General features: G+C 45.6%; 1 protein-coding gene across 1 annotated transcript in view; it reads left to right on the top strand.

The window, feature by feature from the left end:
* LOC144687902 (somatomedin-B and thrombospondin type-1 domain-containing protein) overlaps nucleotides 1-21255 on the top strand; it is a 141267-nt gene that overhangs the window by 101977 nt on the left and 18035 nt on the right. Inside the window, exons 2-3 of the mRNA XM_078554474.1 lie at nucleotides 1814-1999; nucleotides 5763-5853. Coding sequence (XP_078410600.1) covers nucleotides 1814-1999; nucleotides 5763-5853 — 277 coding nt within the window. The remainder of the gene's footprint in view (nucleotides 1-1813; nucleotides 2000-5762; nucleotides 5854-21255) is intronic.

The raw sequence follows: 21255 nt of genomic DNA, 5'->3' as shown, positions 1-21255 counted from the left end.
TTCATTAATACCACCTAATTCATTGATACCACCTAATTCATTGATACCACCTAATTCATTGATACCACCTGATTCATTAATACCACTCAGTAACAGATTCCATGACCATTTATTTCATTTCTCGTTTGTGGCTGCGCAAAAAAAAAAACTGCTTTCTACTTTTGCCTGCATAATAACGGTGATGACAAGAAAGTAATTGGCCATGAAATGATTTGGGATGTCCTGATGCTGTACGAGTTGCAGCGTAATTGTGAAATACATTAAAGATATAACCAGTTCTCAGTACGGTCACAGTGTCAGCTTCTTCAATTCAGAACTGTCCTTATAAAAACTGGCACTGTCACCCCTCTGCCAATACAGCAAACAGTGCCTGGCTCCAAGTTACTCTGCTTTTAGAAATAACTAGCATTTCACTTGCATCACCAACAGTGCGAATGTTGCTGAAGTTAAAAATGAGGTTCAAGAGCTGAAACTGCTGAATGATTATTTCAAGTCGTGGTGACTTGGTGCAGTGTCCCACCCTTAGCACTGATCCACAGCTGGGTCCTTACTGAGAGGAATGGGATACAATTACAAGCTCCTGGATCCTGAGAATGGAATGCCACAAGAGATGCCTATTAGGGATGTAGCCATCATTACTTTACACACTGTGGCATTTTTCCCAACTGCCAGGTTTTGCTGTTTTTCCTGGAGATTAACGTTTAAACCTGGAGGTTTAATGTGCAGATCCCATGGAATTGGAGCTAAGTGTGGGACACTTCAGTATCATCCTGCAGGCCACGATGTGAAATGAAAGTTGTTCTTCTCTAACTGCCTGGCAGGGTGAGTGCTGCACAGCAACATCTCCTGGACTGCACTCCACTCTCTGACTAAAAGGATCAGTCTCTTCCAGTGCTGCTTTTCTACCCAGCCACTGGGCTGAGTAACTAAGGTTTATTAGAAACCTTTTAGTTTATCTCTCGTCCTTCATGTTCTTCTAGAGCCATTGTATGATATAGTGCAGAAGAAGGCCATTCATACCTCTTTGATAGCGCTAACCCTCGCCCATTCCCCTTGGCCCCGTAATTTTTTCCTTTCGAGTATTTATCCAATCGCCTTTTGAAAGTTGCTATGGCAACTCCTTCCCCTGCCCTTTCAGGTAACGCTTCCCAGATCAGATCAACTCGGTGCGTAAGAAAAAATGTTTCTTCATGTCACCTCTGGTTCTTTCTTTCTGTTTATTTGTTTTGCCTATTCCTTTTGCTGTTTGAGGAAAAATTGACAGGTTGGGCCTGTACTCATCGGAGTTTAGAAGAATGAGAGGATATCTCGTTGAAACATGTAAGATTCTGATGGGCCCTGACAGGGTGGATGCTGAGAGAATGTTTCCCCTTGTTGGGGAATCTAGAACTGGGGGCACAGTTTCAGAATAAGGGGGTCTCCCAATTAAGACAGAGATGTGGAGGAATTTCTTCTCTCAGAGGGTTGTGAGTATTTGGAGTTCTCCTCCCCAGAGAACTCTGGAGGCCGGGTCATTGAAAACATTCAAGGCTGATTTAGACAGATTATTGAACCAAAGGGGAGTCAAGGATTACGGGGAAGAGGCAGGAAAGTTGAATAGAAGCCAAGATCAGATCAGCCATGATATCATTGAATGCCTGACTCCTACTCCCTGTGTGTTCTTGTGTGTTGAAATCTGTGGACAGATAATCCTCCCTCCTGCTCTTGTAGCAAGGGGCCAGGTATGAGAAGGGGGAGAAAAGATTGAGGTTGCTGTTCGATCTAAGATCAATGACCTGATCGCTGCCTTTTTCCAACCTCTGTTTTCCTACAGCGATCGACTGCATAGTGGGTCCGTGGGGCCCCTGGACCGAATGCAGTTCCCTGTGTGGTATAGGGAGCCGGGACAGAGGTCGGTTAGTCACCATTCCACCCAGAAACGGAGGAACACCCTGTCCTGATTTGAAGCAGCGACGGGGTTGCTACGGACACAACCCTGAAAGATGTCACTCGGTTAAAGGTATCGTATCGTACTCTACCTGATGTTACACATTTAACTTTGTGAACGCTGCTCCTAGGTCAACTGCAGAGTTTCTGATAACCATTCACAACCTTCTGTTGTCAGAAGGGCAGCACCGAGGAAGATCTCCACTTTTGGAGGGGCAGTGCTGCGCTGACAAAGAGGCAGTACTGGGGGCAAAGACTGTGCATATAAGGAGAATATGTTAACCCTATGGAAACCACCCTTACATTCAGATCTGTGAGGGACTTGATTTCCTGAACTGTGTGCAAATGCAGCTAGGGCACCTGGATGACCGGAAGTGAAATCAGTTTGGACAATTTCAGCCTAAAACCCCTCGTGAAATGGACCCAGTTCACACAACATTCCCAGGGTACACTCTGGAAAAGTCAAATCTTGAGTCCTTGCGCCCATTCAGTACTCCCCAAACCCCAGCACTCATATGGAGAGCTATGGATCAGCTCTCGATCTTTCCAGTATCCCTTTGTAGGGTGTGCGGTCCCTCATCAATCAGGAAGACTAATGTTAAACTCTACAACCTCAGTCGGAGAGGCTACGAGGTCTGGGAAGAGCAAAATTTATACAGGTGCACTGGGGGGAAAGAAGGCCATTATTAGGGCAAAGGAGCCTTCTACACAGTTACCATGCTAGAATTGGTTGATACTATCATTGGTGCCTATGCTCAGGATGTGGGTGAAGCTGGAAAAGCCCAGCATTTATTCTGAGTTCCGAAGAAGAGTCATATTGGACTCGAAACATTAACCCTGTTTCTCTCTGCACAGATTCTGGCAGGCCTGTTGAGTTTTTCCAGCAAGTTCTGTTTTCATTCCAGCATTTATTGCCCCTCCCTAGTTGCCCTGTCGTGGTGGTGGTGGTGGTGGGGCAGGGCCTTCTCCTAGAACCATTGAAGATCCCATGGGAATGGTTCTCCCAGAGTGGTGTTTGATTAGGGAATTCCAGGCTAGTGACTCACTCCCTAGCTCCAGTCTCCCTAATAAGCAGATATCTTTCCCCTAAACTCAGCAGATCCTGGAGTAACAACTAAACTCAAGTGACTGGTTCAAAGAGAGGCATTGAGGCAGCCTGGGCCTCATCCTGAGCCTCAGTTGGAGATGCAAGAACATTGGAACAGGAGGAAGTTATTCTGTTAGATCATGGCTGACCTGTATCTGAACTCCATATGATTCAATCTCCCTTTGTATTCTCGCCCATTAGAACTCGACCAATCTCAGGTTTGTTATTTCCATTATCCCAGGTCTCAACAGCATTTTTAAGGGGTAGAGTTCCAGATTTCCATTACTCTTTGTGTGAAGAAGTGGTTTCTGACATCGGCTTAACTCTAATTTTAAATTCTGCCCCCTTGTTCTGGACTCTCCCACTAGAGGAAACCGTTTCTCTCTGTCTACCCTATCAAATCCTTTAATCGTCTTAAACACTTCAACTTGATCACCCCCTTAATCTTCTATTCTTGAGGGAATATGAACCTAGTCTACCTATGCAATCTGCCCTCACAGCCTAATCCTTCTAGCTATTCCAGGAGTGAATAGAAGGCGGGGGCTTGTCTTGCACACCTTAACCACAATGCCCGCATGAATAGTAATGTGGTAATCCGACCCCATCCAGCTGTGGCTTCCAGCTCCACCTGATGCAGACCTCGGCTCTGACAGCAGCAGAGAGAGCGGGCGGAGACGTTAGGGGTGGGTGGGGGAGGGGCGGAGTGCCCCACCTGACTGAGCTCCCACATCTCCGACTTACTGACGCTACGTCTTTTTCTCCCGACTGCCTAGGGAGCTGACGGCTGGCATGAGATGCAAAGCAATGCCAACCCAACCATGGGTGGATGGAGGGGGGAAGGGCTACAAGAAAAAAGTCTCGGGTTGTGGAGTAGCTCAGGAGCAGTGTGAAAGCGAATAGGAAAGGGGCTTGACAGGGGCACGGAGAGGTTGTTCCAGGATAAGGGGGCCGAACATTTAGGACCGAGATGAGGCGAGATTTCTTCACTCAAAGGGTTGTGACTTTTTGGAATTCTCTACCCCAGAGGGTTGTGGATGCGCCATTGCTGAATAGATTTAAGGCCGGGGTAGACAGATTTTTAGTCGCCCAGGGAATAAAGGGATATCGGGAAAGGGTAGGATAGAAGCTGAGGGTCAGCCATGATTGTATTGAATGGCGGAGCAGGCTTGCTGGACCGTGTGGTCTACTCCTGCTCCTATTTATCCTGTTCTTATGTTCTCAAAAGGAAACGCTAAAACTAATAGGGGCTCTGAGCACAGTATCAGCGCTCAGGAAAGAGCAGCGGAGGTTCCATCTGTGGAAGGAGAAGGGAAGATGTCATGGTGGCGTAGAGTTCACACTCCAGGTGGTACCAGTAGGGTGAGATGCAGAGAGGTGGGAAGCATAAACACCAGCATGGACCAGTTGGGCTGAATGGCCTGTTTCATTGCTGTAAATTCAATGTAATTTAAAAACGAGCAATGAAAAGAGAAGCAGCACCTACCTGAAAGGTTTTAAGCTCTCTTTTATCTTTCCAGCTCTATCTTATCCGCTGTGCACTGTTCTTTTCTGTTCAGATTTCAAACTTCTTTTGATTTCTTTTTAAACTCGAGGAAGTTAGGAGGAAGAAGAGCAGTCAGAGGGCTGTTGGGGAATTCAGGTTGCCAACTGTGGTTAGATGCTTTCCTGGAGGCTTCATCACATGACCTCCTGACTGCCACCATCCCCCCCTGCCCTGCTCTCCCACCATTGGTCACCCAACGTGTCCATCCTCGCGGTACCGCCCCTTTGCTCAGCCAAATGGAGAGCGAACAGATTCTTCCTTATTCGATTGGATGATTCTCAACCACTGGTCAAATAGCCTTTTATTCCCATAATATTCTTATAGATAATCATAACAAAGAGGAAAGAATAACAGTTTTTTCAATGCCCCTACGATGTTTCTCCTGAGATTTTGCTCCCTGCAGTTTTCTGGAGTTTAATCTTTAATTCCCAGAGACTCCAGGGCAATCCTGGAGAGTTGGCAACACTAAGGGTTCTCGGTTTGTGGGCTGTGACTAAGAAAATAGACAATGAAAGACAGTGCACCACGGGGTAAGAGTTTCTGCAGCTGTGGGATTGGGCAGGAGAAGGGGGAGCGAGTGCAGGAGATTCGAGGCTGAGTGTTTGTGTTAAGTGGCGTTTGGCCTACAATACCCAGAATCTTCCAAATGGATAGTGCCAGGTACAAGAGGCTTCAGCTACTGGACTGCACAGGCCTTGTTAAGGCTTTACTAGTTATGTTTAAATAGGAACCATAGCTCACTTGGTAGGACTCACTCCAGAAGTCTCAGATGCCTCCACCCCACCAGTGCTGAAGGAGTGCTGCATGGTCAACGATGCCTTCTTTTGGGCGCGATGTTGAACCAAGGCCACCGTTTGCCCTGTGAAGTGAATTGAAAAGATCCTAAGGCACTATTTCAAAGAAGCCCCAGAGCCCTGGCCCATAATTATCCCCCGACCAGCACCGATTACTTGGCCATTCACCTCATTATTGTTCCTGGGAGATTGATGTGTGAAAATTGGCTGTCATGTTCCCTACATAATAACAGCTGCTACACCTCCTTCTTTGGCTGTAAAGCTTTTGAGACATGTTGGGGTTCCTGAGGGATTTGCTCCTGGCTATCTGAGCGATGGGGAATTTCTGTGCTTTATGACTGAAGGTGACTAACAGGCTAACAATGAAATGCAATAACTTGCTGGCACATTCTGAACTTCGATCTCATTGCAGAGGTGGCTAAGATTTTACCCGACTCATACAAAAGGAACTTCAAAGATCCATGGAAGAGGCCTCATATGATGGCAAAGGAGCAGAAACCAAGGTAATGAATCTTTCCAGAGATCCAGACTGTTAATATTTTGCCGTTGAACAGTTTTCTTACTATTGAAGAGACAACTGAACTGGGGTCTTTTTTCACCATTGGCATGAACTGCAGCTTCACATGTTCAACTGTGTTCAATTGTTGAGAAGAAAACTGCAGTCAAGTGGAACTATTTATTTTCTCTGCTTTTAAAAAAAAGATAAATGTTCAAATGACGCTGATGGTATCATCAGAGGCCTTGGTTTGGAGGAGTTGCCTTGTTCTCTAGTGTGGTGATAAACAAAGATTGTCAGCCCAAGAGGCCTTAACAATTGTGTTGTCTCATTTGTGTTGTTGTTAATTCAAATGGGCAGAGGGCACTGTTCAGAGATGAGTTGTTACTCATCTACCCCATTGACGATGCATCTTCAAAGCTATGTCGAAAGTGTGTAACTCCATTTCCCGACAGCCAGACTACTCATTTAAAGGGTAACTAGTAACTGATTTCTCTCTCTTTTTGGCTGTCTCACTCTCTGTTAGTTTCTCTCGTTCTTTTTCATTCTTTATATTAGTATATATAAAATAATTAGTCACTTGATAGTACAGAACTTGAGCATTGCTGAAGAGACATTCTGTCAAAGCTTTTTGTCTTGCACTCATCAGGACAAACACAAGAATGTCAAATTTCAAAGGGTTTTGAACCCTTTTCTCATACAGTATAAATTGTTGCTCCCTTTGAAATTTGGCATTCTTGCATCTGTCCTGATGAGTGAAGGATGAAAACCTTCCACCGTATGTCACTTTTTCTCAGCAATAAAAGATAATTAAAAATGTTATTAAAATGCACACTTCCTGCCCAACTTGCTGTTATCACGACTTTTGATCTTGCTTTTATGTTGAAATTTTACACTGAAACATCCAGTGTAAATATTCAGGGAACTCTATTGGATTGCCCCCTGAATAAGTCAGAGGGCTTATGATGCGCGATGACCCCACGCCCAGTCATGGCTGTGCAGGCAGCATGCCAACTTCACGCCCACCTTCACATTTCCATAGCTGTGACATGAAGCCCAGTGCTGACCACGCTGCTGAGTGACTGCATGCCTCAGCAGTGGGGGTTGGAGGAGGGGGGCTAACACCACTAACCTGCATGACTTAAAGTCAGCTGCCATCTCTTAAAGGCGAGGTACATTCTAGCCACAGCAGGGACTGAAACTGCTTGGGCAACACCTGAAGGCCTTCAGGAAGGTAAGGGAGAGGATAGAGTTTTGTACGGAGTGCTGGATGTATTGGTGGATAAAGCTCATATGGATTGGTTGTTTCGTGGAGTCTTTTATTTCAGGAATGTGGCCAAGAGGACGCTGTGATGGCCCGTGACAGAGGAACAGTAAGGTGTTGAGCAACAGGGACCTGTTCAGGAGAACTGGAGTCTAATGATACAGCCACAGACAGCCTGTCGGGAATGTGGATATGATAACTGCCTCCTCCTCTGAGGTGGTTGGTGGCAAGGGCTGTGCCCTCATGATGGCCAAGTTGTGGACAATCGAACAGACCGCCCACTAGCCAGGATGCCCGCTCCAGTAAACACTACAGGGCTCGGCCTGAGTGGTCAGGCAGTGGAACCCTTGTTTCAGCGTGTTAATGTTCCTCGTTGTAGCATGGCTCTCGTTGTATGAGCATTGGTGTCATGTGGTGGGTTGGGGAGGGGAGTCAGATGGGCAGTCAGCGGCCAGATGGAGAGAAGGTTGTCCTTGTCATTGAGCAGCCGTGCTTGCAGGCACAGTGGACTGGCGCAAGATGAATGCATCATGGCCGTTGCCAGGAGAGCAGGCATTCACCAGCAGAATGTGCTGAGCATGATTGCACCAACTGCACGTTGAGTGTGAGCTGTGATCTTTGTGGTTTGTGCACACATTGCCATTGGGATACGTCACCCGCAAAGCTGCAAGGGTGCTGTGGATGGCACCCTGCATCATGGGGGAGCCCGCTACCCTGGCAAAGCCGTGTACCCGTTTCTTCTGCATGTCTCTGTTTGAAGAGAAGATAATGACGTCGCCCGTCCTGGAGTAGAGAGCCTCTGTGATCACCCGGAATTTGCTACGAGATGTTTGCAACGTTCACCTGTTCCAGCCTGGAAGAATCTGCTGATGAAATTATTCAAGGCCACGGCCACCTTAAAGGCCGCCGGTAATGCCATCTTTGTCCTGCTCTGAGGCTGCAGGTCCACTTGCAAGAGGTGGGCACTGTTCTGTGCCCACCTCCTTGGTGAAACGTAGCTGCTGAAAAAACTGCTTCCTAGGTTGGGTACAGGTAGGACAAGTGCTCCCTGAAGACCCTCGGTGAACAAGGCCTTTGCTGAGAGCCCTCCAAAATCTCCCCCTGTGAACAGCTGGCCTTCTCTGCTGCCTCTACTCCATCTGCCTCTGATACTGAAGCCCAAGAGGAACTGCAACTGTAGCTCCCCCATGTTTGAGCCCAGCCATTCAGTGCTTGGGCACACTAATCGACTCGGTGGGCATCGCAACCAAAGATTGAAATGCATGTGTTTCCTAGCATTGGTCATTGGATAGCAGGAAGCTTGGGCTTGGCTTCCTCCCCAGCCCTGCCCCCAACTCAGCGGCGCTCAGGCCACTTTTACTCTCTCAACCGCTGGCTAGGATTTGCCAACGGAGGAGAGGAGTGGGGGGGGGATGGGGGAACCAGCTGGCCTGTCGATGGAGTGTGCCAGCAAACTGCAAACTCTTTTTATCACAATGGCAGAGAGGCAAGAGCAGATTGTATGAGCCCAGGCTCCTGGTGGGAATCTATCTGCCGAGAGTTGCGTTTCGGGGATTTGGGTGCAAAGATTGCGGGATTTTCTGTGCATTGAAGGATAGGATATCCTATGAGACCGGTTGATTCCGGCGCCTCGGATTTCCCGGCCTGGGAGCTCGGATTTGTATAAAATTGACTCTACATTGTCTTCAGCTCCCTGGCTCTGTGCAAAGTAAAGCTCTTGGGCTGAGCCGCTGAACAACTCATTGTAAATGGACTCTTCAAAGTCACCCAGAGCTCGTAACCGTAGCCAAGTCTGTCAGTAAATCTGCATTAAAACCTTACCCCCTCTTACAGGACTCCGGAGACTGAGGAGGGAAAGGAAAGAGTTTGAAACAGATGAAAGCTTAACCCTCCCTGAGGTCCCGCTGAGCGACGGAAGTGTACAACATGTTTCACAGCATATGCCAAAGAGTTTATCCGATTAGGTTACATCCATCCTGCTGAGACCTTGCCCCCTGCTAACTCTGTGACAGCGAGAACCTTTCCTCAAGTAGAAAATAACTTCTATTGATTCTGTAGGGACACCTGTTCCCAACCAGTCCCACCGAAGTGTGGCGACTTTGACAATTCCCTCCGCCTCCCCCCCATCGTGTCACCACCACCACCACAACCACAGGTCCCCTTGAAACATCCAAAAGGTGAAACGCCACAGATGCTGGAAATCTGAAGTTTAAACAAAAAAAAATGAATCGAAAAATATCCGGGAAATGTTCCCCAGCATCTGTCGAGAGAGAGAGAGAGAGTCAAGAGCTAATGTTTTAGCGGAGAGACTTGTTTTTTTAATATTGAACTGGATGTTACAAACAGGATTCAGCTGTTCAGCCCCTTGAGCTTGTTCCACCATTCAATTAGATCTTTCCTGATCGGTATCTAATCCCCTGCCTTGTTTTCGTAATCTTTCCCCACAAAAATCTCTATCGATTGAAAATGCTGCTGCTGCTGCTGGAAATCTGAAATAAAATACTGGGAGCGACCTGACAGTGTCTGTGGAGAGAGGACCCACAGGGCGGAACTTTCCCTGCCCGTTTGCGTTGGGCGCCATGCTGGGCGTGAGCGGACAATATGGCGGGAAGGCTAAAAATTGGTTTCACGACACCTCGAAACCAGTTTGCGATTGTCCACTCCGCCCATCCATGGCGGGGCCACGTTTCCCATCGCCGCACATCAGGGACTTCGTTGTAACACATCCGCATATCATCATAAGCCCTGCTCACCGGAATCATCCCCCCTCCCCCAGGCTGGATCATCTGAGCATGTCAGCGTGATTGCACACCGACGTGTTTCACAACAGTACATAAGCCAGGTGTACTTGGCGAGATGCACTTCACCCGGGACTTGGAGGTTTGTTTGCCTAACTTGCTTCAGTCAGCGCTCACAGTCATCAGCGCCAGGCTTCACAGGCAGCACCACATCACTTTTAGGGGTCTCACTAGGCAGGTCACTACTTACGAGACCAGCGGGAGTGGCTGCAGGGCTAGGGCTTGCTTGGGGAAGGGGGAGAGGTGGCCTCAGGCAAGGGAAGAGGCTGCAGGGTGAGGGTTGTACTGGGGAAGGGGGGTATCCCAGGGTGTGTGTGTGGGGGCACATGATAGAAGTTTACAAAACTATGAGTGGCATGGACAGAGTAGATAGTCAGAAGCTTTTTCCCAGGGTGGAAGAGTCAATTACTAGGGGACATAGATTTAAGGTGAGAGGAGAAAACTATAGAGGAGATGTGCGGGGCAAGTTTTTTACGCAGAGGGTAGTGATTGTCTGGAATTTGCTGCCAGAGGAGGTGGTGGAAACAGGTATGATAGTGGTGTTTAAGAGGCAGCTGGACAAATACATGAATAGGATGGGAACAGAGGGATACGGACCCCGGAAGTGCAAAACGTTTTAGTTGACGGGCAATATGATCGGCGCAGGCTTGGAGGACTGAAGGGCCTGTTCCTGTGCTGTTCATTTCTTTGTTCTTTGTTCTAACATGTTGATCTGTGCAAGTGGGCTCAAGATGGTGAGGGTTGAGAAGGCAGCCTCCAGAGGAGATGAGGCCAGATGGAGATGTGAGGGTGTGTGTGAGAGAGTGAGTGGTGACATCTCTAGAACTGGCAGTGAGTGAGATGCCAGTGAATGTGTGATGGGCTCGTGAGTGTGTGAGTTTAGAGTGATGAGATGGTTGCCTTACCCTGGCGGCATGGATGAGATCATTCATCCTCTATCTGCACTGGATGGCAAACGTCTTCTGTGCAATGTTGACACTGACCATCTCTGCCACCGCCTCCCAGGCCGGAGTGGTGACACTGATGGGCCTCCTGCAGCCGGAGTGGGGATAGAGGACATTGTGGCCGGCTCCAACGGTGTCCGGAAGGAATTCCAGGACGCGTCACTGAATCAGGGGGGCTGCAGTCCTCTCGCCATTCGGGGCCATGTCTTCTGTGCAGCAGCCCTGGGCTGGAAGCGCTGAGAGGTGTGCGCGCGGCTGCACTTTAAATATGACGTCTGGCGCGAGGCAGCGGCGAGGTGATAGCGTGACGGGCGAATCAGAGGCTGCCCGCCAGTGAGACAGCGTGTTTCCCAGGAAAGCGTGATTAATGAGGCGGGATTGGGATGACACGGCCATTGCGGCCAGTGGGTGAAACATTCTTTTTCCTGCCCGTTACTGCACTTAGTGCAAATCTGGGATGATTTCGCCCAGAGTTAAAGTTTCAGGTTAATGACTTTACATCAGAACTGGAAGAAGTTAGAGATTTAATAGTTTTTAAGCACACACGCAGTCTGGACATCTGTCAATCACAGTTTTATAGTGTTCAACTAACCTAGTTTCTTGGGATGAAAATGTTAGTGATAAACAGCTTTTCAGCAAATATGAGCCAGAGAGGGGCTGGGGGCAGGAAATTAGCCTGTACTTTGTTAGGTGTAAAAATTTCTCAAATCCCTGTGACTTACTGCACAGAATGGATTGCCTTAATTTTCCACACATGTGTGTGTGCGTGTGTTTGTGTGCTTGTTGTGTGAGTGCTTGTTTGTATGTGTGTGTGTTTGATTGTGTGTGTTTGTATGTGTGTGTGTGTGCATGTTTGTAACTGTGTGTGATTGTTTGTTTGTGTGTATGTGAGTGTGCATGCGCGTTTGTTTGTGTGTGGGTTTGTGTGTGTTTGTGTTTTATGTGTGTGTTTGTATGCGTGTGTGATTGTTTGTGTGTGTTTGTTTGTGTGAGTGTGCATGTTTGTATGTGTGTGTTTGTTTGTGTGTGTGTTTGTATGTGTGTGTGATTGTGTGTTTTTGTATGTGAGTGTGTTTGTGTGTGCGTATGTGTTTGTGTGCGTGTGTGTTTGTGCGTGTGTGTGTTTGCGTGTGTGTGTTTGTGTGTGTGTGCATGTATGTGTTTGTGTGCGTGTGTGTGTGTATTTGTTTGCGTGTGTGTGTGCGTGTGCACCAAATGGTCCTGACACCCATTATCCATGAGCACATGTTAGACCTAATGAGCGTGTAATGCCTGTGGTTCTCCCAATACACGGGGCTGATGGGCAAGGTTCCCTCCCAACCTGGCACATTGGAGAAGGAAGATCAGCCCAATTGTGTGGGAAAGTGCCACTTATAGAGCTGACCCTAAATAGCTTGGATGGATGGCAAAATGTGGAGACTCTGTTGGCAGGCTGCCTGTATACAGTGCCTTTCTCATATTGCAGCAGTCAGTGATTGCAGATGTGGTGTACACATGCAGCTGTGAAACGATTTGGTGCAATATTGTCTCATTGAGGTCTTTAAGATGATAAAGTGAGTTGATATGGTAAATAGAGAGAAACTATTTCCTCTGGTGAGAGACCCCAGAGCAAGGAGTTATTAAAATTATAGCTCAGCCTTTCAGGGATGATGTTGTGAAGCACTTCTTCACAAAAAAGATTGTGGAAGTTTGGAACTCTCTCCCTCAAAAAACTGTTGAAGCTGTAAGTCAATTGAAAATTTCAAAACAGCGATTGATAGACTTTTGTTATGGTCAAGGATTTTATCAAACCAGGGCAGGTTAATGGAGTTGAGATACAGATTAGCCAGGATCTAACTAAATGGCAGAACAGGCTTGAGGGGCTGAATGACCTACCCCTGTTCCTATGTTTCATAACATGATAGAATTCACATTCAGTTTGAGGGTGAGAAATGTGGGCCCATGACTAGTGTCTTAATCTTAAATAAAGGCAATTACAAGGGTATGAAGACAGAGTTGGCTAAAGTGGAATGGGGAAATAGGTTAAAAGGTAATATGGTAGAGAAGCAGTGGCAGACTTTTTAAAAATTATTCATTCAGGGGATGTGAGCTTCTCTGGCTGGGCCAGCATTTATTACCCATCCCTAGTTGCCCTTGAGAAGGTGGTGGTGAGCTGCCTTCTTGAACCACTGCAGTGCATGTGGTGTGGGTACATCCAGGGTGCTGTTAAGAAGGGAGTTCCAGGATTTTGACCCAGCGACAGTGAAGGAACGGCAAATTTCCAAGTCAGGATGGTGAGTGACTTGGAGGGGAACTTCTAGGTGGTGGTGTTCCCATCTATCTGCTGCCCTTGTCCTTCTAGATGGTAGTGGTCTTGGGTTTGGAAGGTGCTGTCGAAGGGGCCTTGATGAATTCCTGCAGTGCATCTTGTAGATGGTACACACTGCTGTCACTGTGCGTCGGTGGTGGAGGGAGTGAATGTTTGTGGATGTGGTGCCGATCAAGCGGGCTGCTTTGTCCTGGATGGTGTCAAGATTCTTGAGTGTTGTTGGTGCTGCACTCATCCAGGCAAGTGGGGAGATATTTAAGGGAGATTTAAGGAGATATTTTATAACTCTCAACAAAGATATATTCCATCGAAAAAGAAAGACTCTATGAGAAGGATGCACCATCCATGATTAACTAAGGAAGTTAAGGATAGTCTCAAACTAAAAAGAAAATGCATACAGTACTGCAAAGATTAGTCAGAAGGTTGGACAAATTTTAGGGACCAGCAAAGAAAAACTAAATTAAGGAGGGAGAAATTAAAGTATGAGAGAATGCCAGCTAGAAATATAAAAACAGGTAGTAAGAGTTTCTACAAGTTCATAAAAAGGATAAGAGTAGCTAAAGTGAGCATTGGTCCCTTACAGGGTGAGACTGGGGAATGAATAATGGAAAACAAGGAAATAAACAGATGTTTTGTGTCTGTAGAAGACAGAAAAAAATACCAAGAATAGTTGAAAATCAAGAGGGAAAAGGGAGGGAGGAACTTCAGTCATGATGAGCAGGAAAAAGGCACTGAGAAAATTATTGGGACTTATGGCTGATACATCCCCTGAACCTGGACCTGATGGCCTTCATCCTAGGGCCTTAAAGGAAGTGGCTGCAGAGATAGGGTTGCATTGGTTGTCTTCTTCCACAATTCCCTGGATTCTGGATCCTAGCGGATTGGAAAACTGCATATGCAATATCTCTCTTCAAGAAAGGAAGGAGACAGGAAGCAGGAAACTATTGGCCAGTTAGCTTAACATTTGTCATAGGGAAAATGTTTGAATCTATTATTAAAGAGGTAATAGCAGGACATTTGGAAAATCATAATAGAATCAGGCAGACACAATGTGGTTTTGTGAAAAAAAAAACTCGTGTTTGACCAATTTATTAGAATTCTTTGAGGAAGTAACAAGCTGGGTGGATAATGGGGAACCAGTAGATGTGGTGTATCTGGATTTCCAAAAGGTATTTGATAAGGTGCCACATGAAAGGTTACTACACAAGAGAAGAGCTAATGGTGTTGGGGTGATACATTAACATGGATGAAGGATTGGTTAGCTAACAGGAAACAGTTGGGATAAACGGGTCATTTTCAGGTTGACAAACTGTAACAAGTGGAGTGTCACAGGGATCAATGTTGGGGCCTCAACTATTTGCAATCTAATTACTGACTTGGATGAAGGGATTAAATGTATGGTAGCTAAATTTGCTGTTGACACAACAATAGGTAAGAAAGCAAGTTTTGAAGAGGATGTAATGAGTATACAAAGGGATATAGACAGGTTAAGTGAGTGGGCAAAAATTTGGCAGATGGAGTATAATGTGGGAAAATGTGAACTTGTCCACTTTGGCAGTGTACTATGTAATGGAGAGAGATTGCAGAACTCTGTTGCACAGAGGGATCTGGGTGTTTTGGTGCATAAATCAGTACAGTCAAGTATCCTTTATCCCTACATCTGTAAACCAAGCACATCCAAAAGCCAAACTTTTTTTTTTGAACAGACCCTAACATGAGCCAACACAAACTTTACCGACCTTTTGGGTGGGAAGAGTCTGTGACCTGAGTAGATACGACCCTCGTTGACCGGACCTGACCTCCAGCCATGAGAAGTTTAGTTGTTGACAGGTTAAGTGTTAATAGGTAAAAAGTAGGGTGTGTGAGAGTTGGCAAATGGAGAAACAGCCTAGTATTTGTAGACTATAGCTAGCCTAGGTTTAGGTTATTGTAATGTAAGTAGGCCTGGGCCTACCGTATTTACAGTAGCTATATCACATTTAAAGACTGAAAATATCTGAATATTGAGACGTAATCGGCCCCAAAGGATAAAGAATACTCGTCCTGTAAAAGCTAACATGCAGGTACAAGTGATTGGGAAGGGAAATGGAATGTTGGTCTTTATTACAAGAGGAATGGAATATAAAAGTAGTGAAGTGTTGCTACAGTTGCTACAGGGTTTTAGTGAGACCGCATCTGGAGTCCTGTGTACAGTTTTCGTCTCCTTACTTGAGGGATTCAGGGAAGGTTCACTCAGCTGATGCCAGGGATGAAGGGGTTGTCTTATGAGGAGAGGTTGAGCAGGTTGAGTCTATATTCATTGGAGTTGAGAGCTGATCTTATTGAGAGATGTAAGATCCTGAGGGGGCTTGACAGGGGGTGGCTGCTGGATGTTTCCCCTTGTGGAACTAGTCAGCACAGTTTAAAAATAAGAGGTCTCCGATTTAAGACAGAGTTGAGGAGGAATTCTTTTCTCTCAGAGGGTTTGCTAAACTTTGGAATTCTCTCCCGCAGAGAGCAATGGGGGTTGGGTTATTGAATATATTCAAGGCTGAGTTGGACAGATTTTTGAGCGACGAGGGAGTTAAGAGTGTTGGGGAACAGGCAGGAAAATGGTTTTAAGGCTACAATCAGGTCAGCCATGGTCTTATTGAATGGTGGCGCAGGCTTGAAGGGCCGAATAGCCTACTCCTGCTCCTAATTCTAGTGATCTTATGATCCAGATTTCCATGGTCCTCCTATGCAGACTTTCTGCGTTGGTGCACAATAAGTGGATCAACACTGTGTTGAAACCACAGACCAAGAAGTTTCAAGCAAACACGTTAACCATTGAAACAGTGATTCTCACAGGCAATTATAAGGCACACAGTTCCCTTTATAAGGTTCATGTTTTCCCATGTGTGGTAATGTATAGCTGGGGAGAAAGAGGAAAGACTTGCATTTATATAGCACCTTTCACATCCCCAAGTGCTGTACACCCGATGTCGCGTTGCTTGAAGTTGTTGCTGTTGTAATGTAGGAAATGCAAAAGCCAAACTTGTACACAGCAACGGTGCTGGTTGAGGGCTAAATATTGGCCAGGACACCAGGTAGAAATTTTTGTTCTTTTTCAAAATAGCTCCATTGGATCTTACAAGCTCACCCAACATGGCAGACAGGACATAAGTTTAACATCTCATCCTTAAAAACAGCTCCTCTAGCGGTGCAGCACTCACTCAGTGCTGGAGCGATAGACCAGATGTTTGTGCTCAAGTCTCTGGAGTGGGACTTGCACGTGTAACCTCCTGAAACAGGGACAAGAGTGCTGCTCACTGAGCCATGGTTAGGAAAGAGAAGTTGTTTTTGTGAATTTATTAAGAATCAGTAGATCTCTCTTAACTTTGCTCCCAGGAAACTCTTTCGAGTTATCAACAGTCACAGATTGCAACTCTTTCAAGTACAATCACAGTTCTTGGTTTCCGGGAGTGGGACATGAACCCACAACCCTCTGATTCAAAGATGAGGGTGCTATGAACTGAGCCACAGCTGACACCTCTTGCTCCCAGGAAACTTGGACAAAGCAAATCTCTTGAGTGCATTAGTGACGCTGTTAGTATTGGTCTGGGGATTGAAGGCTTCTGGAGTTTTTGATGCTCCATCTAGTGGCAGAGGTGTGCAGCTGCAGACACAACCGTGTCTGGCAAAACGACAGCAACTTATATTTATTTAGCGTCTTTAATGCGATAAAATGTTCCAAGGTGCTTCACCAGAGCGCAATAAAGCAAAATTAGACACAAAGTGGGAAATATTCCTTTAAAGATGCCACCTAGTGGCATGGTGATCCACAAATCAGAAGTTATGTGGCATAGGTAATAAAGTTAATATACTGTAGATAAGAAATAGCTGAGCGCTCGATGAAGCTTTAGTTCAGAGCTGAGCTTCACACCAAAAAATTAATTCTACGCCATGAATGGCTTCAGTGAAACAAATGCTGCTTTTAGAATTCCAAAGGGGCATTTTTTAATTTATTCGTCCTTAGGTTGTGAGCATCACTGGCAAGACCAGCATTTAATGCCCATTCCTAAACTACGCTTGAGAACGTGGGGGTGGTGGGTGAGCCACCTTCTTGAGCAGCCTCAGGCAATGTAGACCATAACAAGCTGCTTCACTTTGTCCAGAACAGTAGATCCTGAGCAAACGGCCTGCGCGAGAAAGAGGGTAGGTTCAAAACTAGCCAGCAGGAGCAAAGTGAGTGTATAGACAGCCTCTGGAACAGGCTCCCTAGGGAGATGGTGGATGGAATTAGTGTTCGTTCATTCGAATGCAAATTCGTTAAATTTCTTTCCGGACGTAATATTTTGGGATACGATATGTAAATAATCTGAGACGTGGTGATTGAGCGTGCTTAGGAGGAACCGGTTGACTTTAGGTCTATGATTCCTAAAGCTCTTCACCACTGGGGGTTTTCCTCACCTCATGTCTGGGCCTGTTGAAGACTCATGGATGGATTGATTGCTGTGATTGGAGTCAACAACTCCATTATTTTCGTAACATACGACACATAAAATTCTTAAAGGGTTTGATCGGGTAGAGGCTGGGAGGCTGTTTCCCCTGGCTGGAGAGTCTAGAACCGTGTGTGATGAGGGGAATAAGGTCTCAGGGTAAGGGGTCGGCCATTTTGAACTGCAGTGAGGAGAAATCTCTTCGCTCAGAGGGTTCCACATCTTTGGAATTCCTTAACCCAGGGGGCTATGGATGCTCAGTTGATGAGTATTCAAAACTGAGATCAATAGATCTTTAGATGCTGAGGGAATGAAGGGATATGGGGATAGGCTGGGAAAGTGGAGTTGAGGATGAAGATCGGCCATGATCATATTGAATGTTGAAGCAGACTCAAGGGGCTGAATGGCCTATCCTGGTTCTATTCATCTGTTCTTATGTACATGAATGGGAGAAGGCGATCCAGATAGGCCTTGGATCTGTTTTGTCTGGCAATTCCCCTTGTTCCTATGTCATGGTTTCCTCACAGGAAACTTCCTGTTGTCCCAAGCAATGACCATATATCTTGAGCCTATTTGAATAAATAGAAGTGACGCCAAGTTAATGATGTTGGATTACTAGCGAGGCAAGAGTTTTTGTTTTGTTTCTGAAGGAGGAGATGTCCATCACTTCCATCATAACAGTGCCACACAACTGATGTAGAGTTTGAAATCTCTCTGTGTGATATAAAACATGAGTGAACAAGATATAATCAGCGTTACAATGGAGGAATTTTATCTGTTCCGATCACTATGATCATCACAGATTGGAACTCTTCAGTGAATAGTGCCAGTGTAATTTACATCATTCCTCTGTGAAATTGCTTCCTAACTTTTTACACGCTTGGCCACTAATGACCGTGTCAATTTCAGGAGAATGTTGCAAAACCTAATACAACAACTGTTTCTTTGGAAATCCCTTTAAACACTTTTCCCATGTTTCTGAGGCATTTGTCACATTCCAACAGCCTGTGAGGCCGAATTGGGGAGGGGGTTGTCAAGGGGGAATTTGTTAAGATTCCAGCCAGAACATCAGAATTTCATGTGACCTCCGATGACCCCAGGAACCGTTCAGTTTCAATGCGTTCGACAGGGAGAGCGAGAACTGCGAAGCCAATTTGCAAAGCATCCGCGCACCACCCCGGCCTTGTGACAGTGTTAGCATCTTGATGACAGGCCCCGCCTGGCTCCTTGTGACCCTCTTCTAGCATGTTTCCTGACTACGGCCACAATAACATCAACAGCTTTTGGACGACAATGTTTCCAATGGCTGAAGGGCCGTTAAGCGAGAGGCACAGATTTATCGTGATTGGCGGAAGAACCAGAGGAGACATGAGGAGAAACATTTCTACGCAACGAGTGGCTAGGATTGGGAATGGACTGCCTGTTAGGGTGGCAGGTACATGTCCAATAGTATCTTCAAAAGGAAATTGGATAAATACTTGAAAGAGGAAACATTGCAGCAATATGGGGAAAGACAGGGGAGTGAGACCAATTGGATGTTTCAGTAAGATCACCTCTCATTCTTCTAAACTCCGGCAGGTATAGGTCTAACCCATTCAAACCTTTTTCATAAGATTAAGTCTTTCATCCCAGGAATCAGTTGGGTGAACCTTCTCTGAACTGTTTCTAATGCAATGAAATCCTTTTTCAAATAAGCAGACCAAAACTGTACGCAGTATTCCAGATGTGGTCTCACCAGGGCCCTGAACAACTGCAGTTAAACTTCCCTACTTTTATATTCCATTCCCCTCGCAATGAACAACAACGTTCCATTTGCCTCCCTAATCACTTGCTGCACCTGCATACTAACTTTATTGTAATTCATGTGCCGGGACACCCAGATCCCTCTGTGCCACTGAATTCTGCCAACTCTCTCCACTTGATGGGCCAAATGGCCTTCTTCTGTGCTGCACTGTTCTATGATTCTATAACATTGTATTGTAGGGCAAAAAGCAGTGAGTGAAGCTTTAGCTGTCCAGCTGCTCTTGTGTTTTATCGCATGAGGCATTCAAAATTGGAATTAATGCAGTGTTCCAAGTAGTATTGCATAATGCTTTAAAATGGATTTGCAGTTAGTCACAAATAAAATTGTCAAGCTGTCCATGAACCAGACTTCTTTTTGCCTCAGCTGGTTTGTTCACTGCCATAGATTTCAGCTATGGCCCAGTGGGTCGTGCTCTTGCCTCCGAATTGGAAGTTTGAGGGTTCCAGTCCCACTCTGGTGCAGTACTGAGGGAACACTGCACTGTCAGAGGTGCTGTCTTTCAGAAGACCAAGGCTCATTAACCCTGTCAGGTGGATTTCAGAGATCTCATGGCACTACTGGAAGCAGAGAAGGGGAGTTATCCATGGTACCCTGGCCATTATTTATCCCTCAACTAATAACATTGAAAACGGAGTATCTGATCATGATCACATCGCTGTTTGTGGAATCTTGCTGTGTGCCAATTAGTGACCACGTTTTCTACTTTACAACAGGGACGATACTTTAAAAAGTATGTCTATGGCTGTAAAATGCTGTGGGTTGTCATGAGAAGCACTATGTAATGCAAGTCATTCTTTGGTATCATATTAATGAATCTCTTGTGCACCATATCCATGGCCTTGATCTACTTCCTAAAGTAAAGTTCCATATCTGTACACAATATTCTACCAGCAGCCGAACTGAGGACTTGCACAGGTTTAGCATTATCAAGGTCACAGTCTGATTTAGGTACACCCTGAGGTACTCTAGAGGGTATCACTGAGGTATGTTTCTATAAATTGACAGCTCTTTTTAAATCACCTATCCCCATTTGTTGCTTAGGTTATCAAGGTTATAAAATCTAGCAGGAAATAACTGGTGTAATCCTTTGACAATTTGGGGAGCAATGATTGAAGTGTGATGGCAGACACAGTAGATGAGAAGACCATTTTATACCAAATGACGAGATGGCAACAGAACTGGCAGAGGGGTTTCAAAATGCACCCCCTAATGGCCACAGCCTGCAACTACATTGTTACACACAACTGTTTACATATAGGATTTCCATTCTAAAAGTTTGTATAATGAATGTTTTTAATGTTAAATGCTGAGATAAAAGCATGACCCAGAATTGTAGCAAAAGGAAGTTGGACAGGAAGGTTTTATATACGTCAAATTTTTAAAATAATGTATCGATATATCTTTGCACAAGATTTGATTACTGATCTTTCAGATTTGCTAGCAGCTTGCGACAGGTTGATTTTCAGTGTGCCACACAAAGCTTTCCAGTTCTAGAATGCTGTCCACACACTCACATAGGATTACATATGGTGCAAAAGCAGGCCATTTGGCCCAACCAGTCCATGCCAGTGTTTATGCTCCATTTGAGTCTTCTCCCATCTTTCCTCGTTTAAATCGATCAGTCAAATATTACACGAGAAAGGCTAATCATGATATTAGGGATTCTTCACTTACCCCCCACAGAAACATCACATTAACTTTCAAATATGTATCCATTTTAAAAATATTGATTTCTACATAAAGGCATTATATCCAAACCTTTTTGGACATGATAAGGGAGCAAGATCAAGTACCACCTCTGAGTAAGCTCTGAACCACTGGGTAGCACTCT

The sequence above is a fragment of the Cetorhinus maximus genome, chromosome 12, assembly GCF_964194155.1.
Source record: "Cetorhinus maximus chromosome 12, sCetMax3.hap1.1, whole genome shotgun sequence".
Taxonomy (NCBI): domain Eukaryota; kingdom Metazoa; phylum Chordata; class Chondrichthyes; order Lamniformes; family Cetorhinidae; genus Cetorhinus; species Cetorhinus maximus.
Note: the sequence above shows the minus strand (reverse complement) of the source record. Positions and strands in the feature narration are given on the sequence as shown.